This window comes from Pseudochaenichthys georgianus, chromosome 9 (genome assembly GCF_902827115.2).
Source record: "Pseudochaenichthys georgianus chromosome 9, fPseGeo1.2, whole genome shotgun sequence".
Taxonomy (NCBI): domain Eukaryota; kingdom Metazoa; phylum Chordata; class Actinopteri; order Perciformes; family Channichthyidae; genus Pseudochaenichthys; species Pseudochaenichthys georgianus.
The window spans coordinates 27,582,212-27,599,073 of NC_047511.1; the positions used below are offsets into that span (position 1 = coordinate 27,582,212).

At 44.4% G+C, this 16,862-nt stretch overlaps 1 protein-coding gene across 2 annotated transcripts in view; it reads left to right on the forward strand.

Annotated features, from left to right (window-relative positions):
• The window catches only part of LOC117452473 (transducin-like enhancer protein 1), a 31,249-nt gene extending 16,461 nt beyond the window's left edge, over positions 1-14,788 (forward strand). For both annotated transcript variants that reach the window (XM_034091135.1, XM_034091136.1), the window contains exons 13-20: positions 1,672-1,871; positions 4,512-4,579; positions 5,145-5,394; positions 5,999-6,246; positions 6,489-6,636; positions 6,756-6,906; positions 7,497-7,573; positions 12,987-14,788. In XM_034091135.1, coding sequence (XP_033947026.1) covers positions 1,672-1,871; positions 4,512-4,579; positions 5,145-5,394; positions 5,999-6,246; positions 6,489-6,636; positions 6,756-6,906; positions 7,497-7,573; positions 12,987-13,094 — 1,250 coding nt within the window. In that variant the 3' untranslated portion in view covers positions 13,095-14,788. The remainder of the gene's footprint in view (positions 1-1,671; positions 1,872-4,511; positions 4,580-5,144; positions 5,395-5,998; positions 6,247-6,488; positions 6,637-6,755; positions 6,907-7,496; positions 7,574-12,986) is intronic.
• The last annotated feature ends 2,074 nt before the right edge of the window (positions 14,789-16,862 follow it).

The following is a 16,862-nucleotide window of genomic DNA, read 5'->3' on the forward strand; positions in this document are numbered from 1 at the left end:
TATGATAGGTTGTGTTATTTCATGTGCTTATCTTTGCCAGAAGGCAATAAGTATTGTTTTCTGAATTGCCTCCAGGAAAATTCAGCCTTACTGTTAAGAGTCAAAAGGTCTTGGTTAAATGATGTAGTTCTTTTAGCTTGCTCTTAAAATTATGTTGTTTATAAATCTAATCACCTCATCATCTGATCCTGCAAATAATCTCAATTACGGTCAGAAATACCTAATGTTGGAGTTCACTTTGCACCATAGCCAAGGAAAGAATTTGAATCTAGAGTAAGTAGATACATCTGTATGGACAAGAATCAGGGTTCGTACAGGTGCTGGAAATCCTTGCTTGAAAAGTGCTTTAATTTGACTTTGGAAACGGTGTAAGAACCCTGAAGAATTGTCACAGACATGCTTAAGGGCGTCCACTTGTGAATAGTGTTAATTTCGTTGACTAAAACTATGACGAAATATGTTCGTCAACGACCTTTTTTTCCATGACGAAAACGAGACGATGACGAGACGGCACCGACGGCAGTAAACAATAACTGTAACGAAATCATCATGCAATATCGTTGACGAAAAGTGACGAGACGAAAATGTAGTTAACTAAATAAAAACTATGACAAAATCTCTCTTTACTTTCGTTGACGAAAAATGAGGAGACGAAATATTATCAAAGATAACGTTAAATCTCTGATAGTCAGTTTTTCTCCCAGCAGTTCCATTTCCGGTGCTGCGGCAGAGCAGCAGCTGTTTCTGTGCTGCGCGCGGCGGTACATTTGAATTACACCGGGCAGCGGCAGAATATGAACTGTCAGGAAGACTCGGGTCTAACTCATGGTCTAACTAACCTTATTTAACAGAAAATAAAATGGCAACAACAGGGCTTAGGAGCAGTGGTCGCGTTAACCGAATACCCCCCGTCAGCGTGAGTGAGTGATACATTGTGCACTCGACGGATAATAATGGATTATGACGGAAATGTTACGATCCTGTCCGTCAAAATGACTGACAACGAAAAAGTCTAAAGCCACCACTGCTTGGGAGAAAGAAACGATGTGATATTTGGGCCCATTTTCGCTACAATGAGGCGGAGAAAAAAAGAGAATGCATTGTTTTATCAGAAGGGAAGCAATGTGGCCATAACACAGCTGGTACAAACACCACAAACCTGACCAGATACTCTCTGCAAAGCTGCTCAATCATTCAACCTGTGTTTTTCATCAAATAAGGACAAGATATAATCCTATTTATTTATATACTAAAATGACAAATTATTGGTTTTGGCTAGACTAGTTTGACTGAAATGTTCTATGTAATCTGATGACTAAAAAAGACTCAACAGTTTTCATTGACTAAAAGACTAAAATAATTAGTTTTCTTTGACTAAAATAAGACTAAAATGCTCAGACTTTTAGTCGACTAAATCTTGACTAAAATGTTTACTGTTTTAGTCGACTAAAATAAGACTAAAATGCTCAGACTTTTAGTCGACTAAAACTTGACTAAATAAAAACAGGATGAAGGTGACTAAATATGACTAAAACTAAAAAGGAAATTTAACACAGGACTAAGACTAAAACTAAATAAAAAAATAGCTGACGAAATTAACACTACTTGTGATGGGATCATTGGGGTTGTTACCTGTATTTAATGTGTCTGTCCCTCCCCTCTCCTCCTCAGCTGCAGGTTTGAGGACCCCTCTTGCTGTACCCGGCCCGTACCCGGGTGCGTTTGGTATGTTGCCCCACGCAGCGGCGATGAACGGGGAGCTGGCAGGAGCAGCCGGAGCCGCGGCCTACGCTGCTGGATTGCACAACATGTCCCCTCAGATGAGTGCAGCAGCTGCGGCCGCTGTGGCAGCGTACGGCCGCTCACCCATGGTGAGTGAAAATGATTTGTGGTTTAGTTAAATAATAAATGATAATAAAACAATTAGAATAGATCTTCTGTTAGCTGCATGAAATATTGTGAGATTGTCTTTGTTCTGTTTGTGTACAGCAGGGGTGCCCAACCGGTCGATCGCGGGGAGATTCCCAGTCGATCGCGAGATGTGTCTAAAAATAGAACAACAATATTCTGTTTTATCGTTAATGTCCTATAACATAATCTTCCTGTGCCAGAATAATGTACTTGAACGCATCAAAGCTTTGTGATTGGCCGGCGTGACCCCATTTGTCTTGGCGTGGTTGTTGGGCAGTGGGCACTTTTTCGCAATTTCGCTGATGTTGTCCGTGGCAACAGGAGTGACAGTCCGCACACACACAAGACCGCAATTATGGCAGAAGCAAAAAAATCCCAAAATATATAATTTTCACTCCAAGTGGGAGGATGATTATTTTTGTATCTATTCCAATTCAAAGTCCGCCTGTCTCATCTGCAATGCGAGCCTGGCTTTATCGAAGAAGGGTAATTTAGGAGCGGCATTTCAAAACAGTGCACAAACGCTACGAGACGGAATTCCCTCCTAATTCTGCCCTACGCTCCCAAAAGGAGAGGGGCCTGAAAGGACAGCTAAATGCACAGCAGTCCATTTTCACCAGGCTCAACAACAAGAGCAAGGCTGCTACCATCGCATCTTAACGTGTCAGTCACGTTCTTGTGAAACACATGAAGTCTTTCAAAGACGGCGAAGTTCAGTAAGAAGCATTCCTGGAGGCTGCCGACGAGCTTTTTGGGGACAGTAAAAATAACAGAAGCATTTCAACAGATTTTTGATATAATAAAAACTCAAGTTAGATACCGTTATTAATCAGCTGTAAGTTTTAGTTTCTTTGAACTCATTCATTATAATTATTGTACAAAATGGTATAAGAATGCAAACTTAAATTGATTATAGTCTATTATCAATTCAGGTTAAGAAACTAGTGTTGCTTGCATCCTATTTTAAAGGCATTTCTTTTTATACTCGACTAAAATGCAACAAAAAAAGGGTTTGATTCTATTAATTTTGTCTTTTTTATTGCACTTTGGCAGCAGATTCCTGAGTAGCTTCAGATCTGAGTTGTCTTATTAGTAAGCCTAATTTATACTTTTGTAGCAACACTATTTTTATATAATGGCAAAGAAAGGGTTCAGAGTCTTTTCTTTTTTCCCTGTGTCATATGTGGCAGCACTGTTCAATGTTTCTTGAAAACATTACCCACTGTAGTGTGACATGTGAATAAATTCCAACTCTGTATCAACATCACTGTTGTGTAACTTCATTTAAATACTTGTATGTGTGTAGATTAGAAAGAGGTAAGATAAAGGATCTGCAGTATTTTATGAAGTATTAATCGTACAAAGGTCAGTTTTATTCAAGGAGAAGTGTGTATTTACCTGGTAGGCTGTCAGTAATGGCTACGCCTCTCTATTTGGACTGGTAGATCTCGGCCGACTGGCAACTTTAAAAGTAGCTCTCGGTTCAAAAAAGGTTGGGCACCCCTGGTGTACAGGAACATATTTAAACACAACAATAAAAGTAAAACTTTTTTTAGAGATGAAGTACAAGTCTGAAAAACAAAATCATTATTTAAAAGGTATTGAGTTTGAAGTCAGTTGTCACTTGAGCATGCTTTGGCAGAAACTCAAGATATATCATACCTCTGTGAAGTTGCATGGTAAAGGTGAGACAAGACGAGTTGATTTTTAAGTCATGCTTTCTGCTTTGGCCTTCGTCTTGGCTTATAAGTGTGTTCAACAGTCACTTCCTATTTGCTGTTCACCCTCAGGCACCCGGGCAACAGTTGTTGTATGCACAGTGCTCCCATCTCAGCCATGAAACCCTGTAACCTGCTCAAGGCAGATTTACAGCGGTTGTATGGTTTATCTTTCCATTTCTTTAAGATTGACCTTATTCCACTGAGAGAAAAAGTTCAGTGTGTTAGAGACTTTCATGTGTCCTTGCCATCCTTTCTGCTTTATGAACTTTTATTTCAGTTTAGTTCATATTTTGTCTACATACTGAGTTTCTTACAGAAAAGTGACTGATGCATACATTTCACCTTCCTTTCTTTCCTGCATCTACCTTTTTAGAACTCAAATAACTGAAAATCAGAATTATATTTACTTCATATTAATGTTTTAGCAGATTAAAAGATCAGGAAGTTTAGGGCTGGAGTTATGTTTGATTACTGGAAAGTGTCAATAGTGACACAGCTGTATTTTCTCTCATCTGTGCGTTTATTTGAGTATTTATACAGTGCTGGTTTGCATTTTGTTCAATCACCTCATTTCTCTTGACTGTATTTGCATAGTGTTCATTACGCTGTTTAAATAGGTTTAGTAGACTCACAGCTGTGTCTGTGTCTGGGCAACACTTGATAGAAACTCTGCGTGTGTGTCGCATGTACTGAAGGTTGTGCCTCTGTGTGTTTGCTTAAACTCGTCATTCAGAAAGGGAGTGTGTGTGTCTGTTTGCTTTGTGCTCACAAGTATTTGTGTTCTGTTCACGGGTTAATATTGACCTGTGAGCATTTTGCAATTGCCAATGGGTGTGTGTTTGCACTGTGATCATAACATGTCTGTGTTCTCTCCTCAAGGTTGGTTTTGATCCTCATTCTCACATGCGAATGCCTCCCAGTCTGTCAGGAATCCCTGGCGGCAAACCGTAAGTGTGAATGTGGTAGGGCTGCACCATACATCCATCCAGTAGTCGCATGGTCGCATTGTGTCTCATTGGGTCATTGCTCTACGATGATGTCCACAACTCGACCAATCAGTCTTTAAACACTGAGCCCAACTCGTTAACCTTGCTTTGTGGGCGTGGCTCATGTCAACACCCTTCATATCTGTTCGACTAATAAACTTTAAAGTTTAATGGAGCACAAAAGCTAGCTTCTCAATGTCACTTTAAAGTGTATCAGATAGATTTTACTTTTAAATGAAGCCACATTTTTTTACTGTTAATATTCCTGTATTTTTTCAAGTTGCAATATATATCAAGGAAAAATGCAACGTCAGTATTTTCCAATATTGTGAAGCGCTAGTTTGCAGTTGCTTGTTAGTTTGATGACTTATTGCCTGAAGCCACATGGATGAACCTTTATGTGAACCGCCTCTCAGGCACAGCTTTCTTGTCTCTTTTTATTTTACATTGTATTCTGTTATTATCCGTCTCTTTCATCTTTCCATCATGTATAACCGTCTCTCCTCCTTCTTCTTTGTGTTTTTAGGGCTTATTCTTTTCACGTGGCAGCGGATGGCCAGATGCAGCCGGTACCTTTCCCCCCGGATGCTTTGGTTGGCCCAGGGATTCCTCGCCACGCCCGTCAGATCAACACACTGAACCATGGAGAGGTGGTGTGCGCCGTTACCATCAGTAACCCCACCCGACACGTTTACACAGGAGGGAAGGGTTGCGTCAAGGTCTGGGACATTAGTCACCCCGGAAACAAGAGCCCAGTGTCGCAGTTGGACTGTCTGGTGAGTGTATATATATAATACTGTATAAAGTAGCTTTTTGGAGCGAGAACAACTATCATTTCTTCAGTCATGGTGCATGTCTTTTGAAAGGCAAAAAGTATGACCAAATATGTTAATTTAAACCTGGTTTTCCATAACTAACACGAGACAACCTTGACATGCAATATTGTAGACAAAAAAAAGAAATGTTTTATGAAATATTTGTATATTCATTTTCTGTCACTCTCTCGCTGTCAAACACAGTTAGTCTCGGGAAGATTCACACAGTTTGTTGTTGTTGGTGGGTTGGGTTGTTTATTTGTTTATGTTGGGCAGTGTTGATTGGCTCTTCTAATGGTGACCATGGAAGCCACTGATCCATCAGTAATGAGCACAGTCAGTGGAATTTGCCAAAGCAAAACTGCATTCCTAATTGTTTACCTGTGATTTTCATCTGGTAATGATAAGAAATAATTTGTTTGGTCTGGGACTAAGTTTATCAGCCTTTATCGACTCGGAGAGAGAAACCTTTTTGATAAAAAGTATTAACAAAAAATTTACGATTGTAATGACTTTTCTTTATGCAAAACATTAAATAAATAAACTTTTTTGTCTGCCACCCCAGAACCGAGATAATTACATCCGCTCTTGTCGTCTCCTGCCCGACGGTCGGACGCTGATAGTGGGAGGTGAGGCGAGCACGCTGTCAATCTGGGATTTGGCCACGCCCACTCCCAGGATTAAAGCGGAGTTAACATCATCGGCGCCGGCATGCTACGCTCTGGCCATCAGCCCCGACTCCAAGGTCTGCTTCTCCTGCTGCAGCGACGGAAACATTGCAGTCTGGGATTTACACAACCAGACACTGGTTAGGTAAGAGAGATCTTCAGTCTGAGTTTGTTCTCCATTCACCCATCATCCACACTTTGGACCCTCCTTTATAACCACACTCTCAGCCCTGGCTGTTTGGCTGCTGATACAAATATTCTTAGAGATTCACATTTTGGTAGTCTTTGATGCTTAACAATGGCCCAAGCAATCTCTCCTCCTCAGTATGACTTTTTTCAAACATTTATTTATTTATTTAACTGAGAAAGTATGTGTGTATACTGCAGGCAGTTCCAGGGCCACACAGATGGAGCCAGCTGTATTGACATCTCCAACGACGGCACCAAGCTGTGGACCGGAGGCCTCGATAACACCGTTCGCTCCTGGGATCTGAGAGAGGGACGGCAGCTGCAGCAGCATGACTTCACATCGCAGGTACACACTCATATCTCTATTTAATTACTCTTTCAAACATTTAAATGAGTGTCTCCAGAAAGACTGAATTAAATGTCAGCAGCCGTTCCAATGTAACATTTCCTGTCTCTTGTGTCCAGATCTTCTCTCTCGGCTACTGTCCGACAGGAGAGTGGCTCGCTGTGGGGATGGAGAGCAGCAACGTGGAGGTCCTTCATGTCACCAAGCCTGACAAATACCAGCTCCACCTGCATGAGAGCTGTGTGCTCTCCCTGCAGTTTGCCTCCTGTGGTAAGTAACTGGCTGTCTGGATCTCAGTCGATTTAGCTCTCGTTTTATATATTTTGTATGGCTTTGTAGTCTACGTGAAAGTAATACTTCATCTACAAAATGACGATTAGTAAACCAATTACTCTCCCTGTGTAAAAAACGTTTTGTCTCTTTGGCGAACAAAGAATCAAATAAACAGAGAGAAGTCTTAATGAATTAAAGGGAAATGGGCCTTGAGTTTCAATACATTAAAACGATATCAAAACATATGTTTGTAAAATTCTCACACAACTTGTGCATTATGATGCTAGTCTCATTTACCCAGACACTACTTGTACACACTCCTGCACAAACAGTTTCTGGATGTCATTACTTTCTGTTTTTGGAATCTTTGTTTACTTTAGAGGAAAAAGTTTTCTAAGAGTCCTCAAAGTCACACGGTCTGAGTATTTGATGTAGAAATCATAATGTTGTGGGTAAAGTATTTCTTGAAAACCATCTTTTAAAATTACAAGTTGAAATTGGTGCTAGAGGTAGGCAGGAAATTCATTATTTCTATTCTATTCCCCCTGCGATATTGTGGTAGTGCTAATGTGTTTTTCTCTACCCAGGTAAATGGTTTGTGAGCACAGGAAAGGACAACCTGCTGAATGCGTGGAGAACACCCTATGGAGCCAGCATATTCCAGGTTGGTACATTCATCACACCATTTATTAATTTATTAAGGAGAGGAAAAGCCTTCCACCAGCAAAGCATTCAGTGCAATATATAACTTGAAACCATACAGTTGTGCGTTGTCCTTAAAAAGAGCATTTTCTACTTTGACCAGTGAAAGTTACAAACATGCTTGCTGTTTGTATTATGCATTAGAATATAGCTTTTAGTGTGGAAACCCATCCTGTCTCATGTACTGCATCCCTGTAACAACGCTATTAAACTTCTTGTGATAGCTATTGATCTTTTCAATCATTCAGCAATATTGATTCCACTAAGAGTATAGCTTTACTTTTTTTAGAGTTGTAAAACGATAGTTACGGCTGTAACTACGGTTCTATGAGTCCCGGATGACCGCCAGAGGCGGTGCTTTAGCACTGGATATGTCCATCGCGCGCATGCGCAGCTCGAGTACCAATAACAACAAAGTCACCTGTGACCCACGTGACACCGGCTATATCAGCCGGTATTGTCAGAGGATCTGTTCCCCGAATCTTCTCGCGAGCACACAAGAATTCTGAGTGACAGGGAACTCTGGCGGTCATCCGGGACTCATAGAACCGTAGTTACAGCCGTAACTATCGTTCTATTTCGTCCCTACTGACCGCCAGAGGCGGTGCTTTAGCACTGGATGACCTATACCAACAATGTCATGAAGAATCCAAGCCCTTGCTCACCACTGGAAGCAACGGAGCTCGGCAAAAGGACCACGCCCAAAGAATGGGGAGTGGCGACATTGACCTGATGACAACTGGAGAATGTGCCAGAAGACGCCCACGACGCCGTGGCGCAGATGGTCTCCAGGGGCACCCCTCTCAGGGCAGCCCAATATGTTGAGATGCTCCTTGTAGAGTGGCATCTCAGCCTGGTGGCAGGGGGCGGCCACTGGCCCCGTAAGCCTGTGAGATGGTATCGACAACCCAGTGGGGAAGCCACTGGTTAGAGGGCCTAACCTCCTTTAGTGCCGCCAGGGCAAACTCAAGAGTTGCTCCTCCTGCCGTATACAGGCAGTAGCCTTGATATACGCCCTTTGGGCACCCCCCGGGCACAGCAACTTCGATGTGCCGTACTCCTGAATGTCAAAGCGTGCCAGCTGGGCAGGCTGATTGAAGTGAGTTTGTGGAAGGACCCCGGGCGGGAATGCCACATTTGCCCAAAGGGCAACGCATGAGAGTCCCACCTCGGGCATGTATTGTTTATGGAGAGGACATGCAACTCCCCGACTCACTTCCCTGAGGCTATGGCAAGCAGAAATGCTGCCTTTGTGGGCAGCCACCTAAGCCCCACCTGGGCCAGGGGCTCGAAGGGAGGAGGTGATAGGGCATCCGGCAGCCAAGGGCAGGTCCCAAGCCGGAGCCCTCGGGGTGCAAGGGGGACGCTGCCGTAAAGCCCCTCTCATAAAGAGGGACACCGACCTGTGGCACCCCGCCGTGGCGCCGTCAACCCGAACATGTCGGGCAGAATCGCAGCCACATAAATTCAGAGTGGAGTGAGAACGTCCACTATCTAGAAGGGACTGTTGTCTAAGCAACAATGTACATGCTGTCCCCAAGGAATACGCACATTCTTGCCCCCCAGTTGGGGTAGAAAGTGCGTGAGTGCAAGCTGCACGGCCCGAAGCTCTAGCACGTTGACCCGGCGCGCACTCTGCTGGGCAGACCACTGACCCTGAACGGTCCTGCCCTGCCGCACTGCACCCCACCCTGAGAGACATGCACCTATGGTGATGGTCTCCTGGCGGGATGGGATGGCGCCCATGGGCACGCCTACCAGAGATAGGCCCTGCCCCTCCAGCGTGACGGAGAGTGGAGCAATGCTGCGACACCCTGACTTCACTGTGCCTGTGCCACTTGACGTCCAAGTGAAGGCTGTTCAGCCACATCTGCATGGGGCACAACGACAGCGGGCCTAAGGGCCCAGCGGAGGGGGGGGGGGGGGGGGTTAGCAGCCCCTACACCGGGCCCAGGCTGAAGGGCCAAGAGGCGACTTCATCATGCCCCTATCGGCAGCTAGCCGATCCACTTTAGAGGACAGCCTATTTCTAGTCCTTCTATTGGGGGGAGCACACAAAGCCATCGCTCCCTCAAGTCGCCGGGAACGGCCGAATTGATCTGGAGGAGTACGTGACACGGAGAGGTGTCTGTTGGCTGCTGCCAGACGTTCCACCTCAGTGATTCGAGCCACTCTGAGCACCCGAGGCATGCAGCTACAGCTCATGCAGGCGCTTACCGTGAGAACCTCCCTCAGATGCTCGAATTTCGTCCCCACTGACCGCCAGAAGCGGCCGAGGCAGGAGGGGCAGCGGTCGTGGCCGTCCTCGGGCTCAAGAGAAACCCTACAGGCGCTACATGAATGAACCATTCTGTAGGTAGCCAGATGCAGCGTAGCCGGGAGCGGGTGCGGGAACACGCCTTCACCAGCTACCTGCTTAATGGAAAGAGTAGAGCGTTGCTGCTACTCGCCGAACAGAAAGAGGGATGTAATTACACCCACGTTACGGCAGAGGGAGCGGGAGCGGGATCACTGCCTTCACTGCCTTCACCTAGCTGGATTAGTAAATAAGGCAGTTTACCAAGAGCGGGGGCGAAAACACTGCCTTCACTGGCTGAGCTAGAGGCGAGTGCCAGATGCAGCGTAACCGGGAGCGGGTGCGGGAACACAGCCTTCACCAGCTACCTGCTTAACGGAACCAGGCAGTTTAGCGTCTACCAGGAGCGGGGGCGAGAACACTGCCTTCACTGGTTAAATTGAGACGAATGCCAGATGCAGCGTAACCGGGAGCGGGTGCGGGAACACAGCCTTCACCAGCTACCTGCTTAACAGAAAAACAAGGCAGTTTGGCGTCTACCAGGAGCGGGGGCAAGAACTGCCTTCACTGGTTGAGTTAGAGACGAATGCCAGATGCAGTGTAATCGGGAGCGGGTGCGGGAACACAGCCTTCACCGGCTACCTGCTTAACGGAGAAACAAGGCAGTTCCGCGTCTACCAGGAGCGGGGGCGAGAACACTGCCTTCACTGGTCGAGTTAGAGACGAATGCCAGATGCAGCGTAACCGGGAGCGGGTGCGGGAACACAGCCTTCACCGGCCACCTGCTTAACGGAAAAACGAGGCCGTTTGGAGTCTACCAGGAGTGGGGGCGAGAACTGCCTTCACTGGTTAAGTTGGAGTCGAACGCCAGATGCAGTGTAACCGGGAGCGGGAACACAGCCTTCACCGGCTACCTACTGAACGGGAAGAGTAGAGCGCTGCTACTACTCGCCGAACAGAAAAAGGGATGTAGCTACATCCGCATTACCGGTAGAGGGAGCGGGAGCGAGAGCACTGCCTTCACCTAGCTGGGTAAAAATAAAGAAGCTAACAGTATACGCAAGACGTTAGCCGAGCGGCTGCTGCTAACGATCAAGCGAGATCAAGTCAAATAACACCCATGTTTAAGACCAGATAACTAGCTTCTAAAGAATAGAATAGCACAGAGCCGTAGTTACAGCAGTAACCATGGCCAGGGCTCACACGGCATCTAACCGTAGTTACAGTAGTAACTATGGCCAGTACTTACACGGCTTAGCACCGTCGTTACAGTCGTAACTCTGGCCAGTACTTGCACGGCTTGGATACTTACACAGCATAGAGCCGTAGTTACAGTAGTAACTCTGGCCAGTACTTGCACGGCTTGGAACCGTAGTTACAGTAGTAACTATGGCCAGTACTTGCACGGCTTGGAACCGTAGTTACAGTAGTAACTATGGCCATTACACGGCATAGAGCCGTAGTTACGGTATTGCCTATGGCCAGTACGTGCACGGCTTGGAACCGTAGTTACAGTAGTAACTATGGCCAGTACTTACGGCTTAACCCCGTAGTTACAGTATTAACTATGGCCAGTACTTACACAGCTTGGAACCGTAGTTACAGTAGTAATTATGGCCAGTACTTACGGCTTAGGACCTTAGTTACAATAGTAACTGTGGCCGGTGCCTAAAAGTGTCAGCCAACGGCTGCCCACTAGACAATATAATATTGGGAGGATGAAATCCTCCTTAATGGCCATACATGCAGAGCACACGGCACACAGTGAAGATTGTTCTCTGCATATCGTCCTAGTGCTAGGAGTCTAGTACTAGGAGCAGTAAATACCACGATATAGCGCTACTGCAACCATACCATGCGTTTACCGGGAGCAGCAGCGAGAGCACTGCCCTCACCGGCTGAGTTAAATAATGAAGCTTAACCGTACATGCAAGGTGTTAGCCAAGCGGCTGCTGCTAACAATCAAGCAACCAAGTCAGAACACAATGTTAAGACCAGATAATTAGCTTCTAAGAAAGAGAACAGCCCGCATAGAACCGTGCCTGGTTACAGTAGTAACCGCACATGCCGAGCACACAGCACCCGCCGTGAAGATGTTCTCTGCATATCATCCTAGTGCTAGGAGTCTAGTACTAGGAGCAGTAATACAACGAACTAGCGCTACTGCAATCAAACCCTATGCTACAGGGAGCGGGAGCACTGCCCTGAGTTAATAGTTAAGCTCAACAGCAAGGTGTTAGCCAAGCGGCTGCTGCTAACAATCAAGCGACCAAGTCAGAACACAAATGTTAAGACCAGATAATAGCTTCTAGAAAATAGAAAGTACTTACCTTACTTTCTGCATCTAAACGAAAAACGGGTTTAAAGTATGACACTCTTGGCTTTCCATACTAAATCGAATGAGGGACGCAGCCAAAGCTGGGACTCAAATGCTAATGATAGCTCGGGCACAACGCCACAAGCAGAACTTTCAAAAGAGCATAAGGGCAACTTTATGGGAGAGGAAGCGGGAACACTGTCGTCACCAGAAAGTCTAAGCCACAAACAATAAGACGGTAATCAGGACAACTTGGCTGGGAGCGGGTGTGGAAACACAGCCATCGCTAGCAACAAGCTGACACAAACCTGTCTGTCGAGGCTCTGCACAGCCGGCGCAGCTCCTGGAGGACGCGTCTAACGACCCGTAGCTCCGACTGTCAGTCGCGAAGCTTCACGCGGCCAGCTGTTTGCAGAGAAATCCCTCCGATTAAACGTTCAAGCCTGAACGCTGTAGGCTACGAAAACGTAGCCACGGTACCCTCGCGCAGCGAGAAGATGAAAAGGAACAGATCCTCTGACAATACCGGCTGATATAGCCGGTGTCACGTGGGTCACAGGTGACTTTGTTGTTATTGGTACTCGAGCTGCGCATGCGCGCGATGGACATATCCAGTGCTAAAGCACCGCCTCTGGCGGTCAGTAGGGACGAAATAGAACCTTTAGTACTGTATTTCAAACAGTCAAGCAGGGAATAGTCTTTTTCTTTCTTCATTTGTGACTAACCTTTTTACCCGTTCTATGTATCCTTCTCTGTCCTCAGTCTAAAGAATCCTCCTCGGTGTTAAGCTGTGACATATCTGTGGACGACAAATACATCGTCACTGGTTCAGGGGACAAGAAGGCTACTGTTTACGAGGTCATCTACTAAAACTACGAAAAAAGAGAGCAAGGACATTTGTTCTTTCCAACACATCCGATATGTTTCTATACATTTTCAAGTGGAAATCATAAACATGAGTGACCTCGATGGCACATTCTGTTTACTGTTGCAACTGCTGAGGAGACGCAGAAAGGAGACAAACATTTTACACGCACATATCTGTTGTGTATGTAAACATGACTCCATATCAGCTGGGAATGAACTGGAGCAGCTGGGTGTTTAATCGAAGGAGAGGAACTATTTGGATGTTATCGGCTCTGCTGCTTTCTGCTACACGCTGCACTGGAATCAGTTACAGGGACCAAACAATCACTGAACCAAACGCATTGTTGTGACTGGGACCAGCTTTCTGGAGAACATGGCACTGACCTTTAGATTTTTGAACACTTGATTCTGTGTGACGACAGACCCTAGAATGAACACTCAAAACAGATGCTTGAATATGGAAACAAATGGCAGACGGAAAGAGGAGAATGTGGACCGAAACTGACAGAAATAGAGAGACGGAGGAGGACGGAACATGTTGCTTTGTATTTTGCTGCAAACGGATCTCTCTCACAGCCGGTTCATCTCTCTGCTTTGACTCTTTGACATTAGAACCTCAGTTTGCCGTTTGGATACGCGTCTGAAAAGAACTGTTTCTGTCAGAGGGAGCTCACTCACTAAACTGCACTGTGGAGGAAGCTGTCCACCTACATGCTGGGCACACACACACCATCACTGTTTAAACACACTGAACCCGCTGACCTGTCTAACATCAGTCTTTCACAATCAATTGTTTTTTGTGAAGGGTTATTTTGAACCTCATGAGGCAAAGTATGTTTTCATTCTTACCCATTTTAGACGCCACCATACACACAATAAATAGCTTACAAACAAAATAAGCTTTCAAGCATGTTGCTACAGAGGGCAATTAGTGCAAAACAGTTAAGTCGATTTAATAAATCCTCAAATTGCATTGATCGACTTTGTTATGCGTTTAGGAGAACCACAGTGTGTTTCATCAGATGCACATGACGGCCCCAACTTTACTCCAACTATTACTGAATTGACCAGGAAACATTTCAGACCCTCGGAATTGATCATTTGTCTCCCGTTTGATTTACAAATCAAATTGATATTGTTTATTGACCCCCTGCTGCAGTTAAATTGCCTGTGTTCCCTTTCACCATAGGTTCATTGGTTGAGTCTATAATGATTAAAAGGAAAAGATAATGTAAAATGCCCCATTCATTTAAAACATTATGACCCCCCCCCCCCTGCCTTTATCACTCTTTCAAACACATGATGTCTTACTGTACGGATGGTTGACCACGCTTCATAAACAGGGACCAACTACTTCTAAGAAGATCCTCTTGACAAGTGAATTAACCTTGTGTTCAAACAAGTGAAAAGTCCTGGCTACCATCCTCACAAAAAAACCATCTCAAAAACAGAATTGCCTTTTTTTTCTTTTAATACTGTTTCTGTTAATTTTCTTGAATGTGGTACACTTGTGAAATTGCCTTGAAAAGTACAACTGTCATGTTTTGTCTTTACAAAATTGAGGATAACAAGCAACAATCAATTATTTGTCCAGATGGATCTACAGAGAGAGATTCAGTTATATTTCAGCTTCAGGAAGGAGTTGCAGACATTTGAAACTCATTAATGTCATGACCTTGTGCTTGGTTTTTTGTCAGTTTCTTCTCTGTTGAATGTTTGTAAAAATGTGTATATATGTTTTTTTCTTACAGGACATGCTTTAGAAATAACAAACTGTTTTTGTACATCTTTTACATGGAAAATAAACGTCTAATCAGGAGAAATACTAAATGGTCTTAATGCTAGCTAATCTAAAATGATTGAAATATCTAGACAATAAATGTGTTTTTTTGTAACTGGAGTGGTCTTTGACTTTCTGGGTTGGACACGTTAGGACATTGATACAAATCTTTTAGATCCATTACAGATAACCGGTGGAGGCTTTCAGAATCCACATTGGAAACAGAAATATATTTAGATTCAAGACATTAAAAAAAACATGGTTAAAGTGAACTAGTGCCTTATCCTTCCTCATGGAAGTATGACTGAACTTATAAATGCTCAGTTGCCAACAGAGGATAAAAGCTGCCCTCAACTGGCTTTGAAAAAAATGCATTACTTATTACAGCATAAAGGAGTAAATAGACTTCTGCATCAGATCAGAACTGTTAATCCCTATTGTAATGTTACTTTCCATATTAAGGGGTTATCAATCTGAATGTGCGCGCGCGTGTGCCGTCGTTGGAGAGGTCAATACAGCTGGCTCCATCTGTGTGGCCCTGGAACTGCCTGCAGTATACACACATACTTTCTCAGTTAAATAAATAACGCACACAACCTCAGCTGGAGATATGTGCGATATATATGACAATCAGGTTTCTTCAGAAGGAATCAAACACACTTTTTTATTTTTTTATTCCTCAGGCTCGAAAAGGAAACACTCTTTTGCATTTACAAAAACGTTTTCTTTAACCGGACTACTGCTCAATCCTGGAAGTCATGCAGTAACACTGTGGCTTTGTTTATCCTGTGGAAACACATGACCTGCCTTCATTGTTTTCCTGCTCTCCGGTTCAGCTCCAGCCTGAAAAGCTTCAAGTGATTAAAGGCAAAGAATGATATGCTGGGTACACTCAACCATCATGGGCTGTTTCAGTGTGCAGGAAAGACGTGCTACCGGTGAGATTTGTGTGTTTTCTTCAACCATATGTGGTATTGATATGGAGGTATAGATAGTAGCAGAACAGAGCAGCTGTTCAAATCCACTCTGTGTTGAATAACCAAGTCCAATCCCCTGCTTAATACTAACACCCACAACAAACAGACTCTCTCTCCCCTGATGTAAACTGTAAATCTGATGAATTACTATGAATACATAATTCTCTGAATCCCCGGCTCTCGTACATTCACAAACACTTGCACAACCACACACACACAGTGTTGTACAGTATGAGGTGATTATGTGGCAATTACAGCAGTCACAGTGAAAACATAAGAGCTGATCCTTGGAGAAAAGGAAATGTCACTCCAAGTTTTCAGTCCGTCCAGAGATTTCTGAGCTCTGAATCACAGTGTTCTCTTTTGATCATCAACGCTGCTGCCGCTCTCCGATACACAGGCGGATTATTCCCCCTAAATCTCCCAAATCCCTAATCCTATTTATCTCAACGCCACACAAAAAAGGTGCTCTCTTCCCACTGCTCAGTTTATATGTACAGTACGGATGTGAGTATATTTGTGTTTCTACATTTACGAGGACCACATCAGGACACGCAGTAGTGACATTTCAAGCAGTGCTCACGTTAAAAAGACTCATTTTAACACCTTAGGTTTTAATGTAGAGGAATCATTTATATTCATTCTTATTTTAATCGGAAATACATCTATGAACAAAGCGTGTGTCATATGGTGTATGGTATATTGTTAGAATTATTAAAGACCGATATAAATACGATACTATAAAACCAACTTTACTTAAATAATAAAACCAGCTCTGACTGGGGATCCCAAGGCGCTCCCAGGCCAGCGAAGAGATATAATCCCTCCACCTGGTCCTAGGTCTACCCCTTGGTCTCTTCCCAGCTGGACGTGCCTGGAACACCTCCCTAGGGAGGCGCCCAGGTGGCATCCTAACTAGGTGCCCGAACCACCTCAACTGGCTCCTTTCGACGCCAAACAAACAAATACATATTTCTTTCAACAAAATAGATTGTTTTAATGAAACAATCTGGA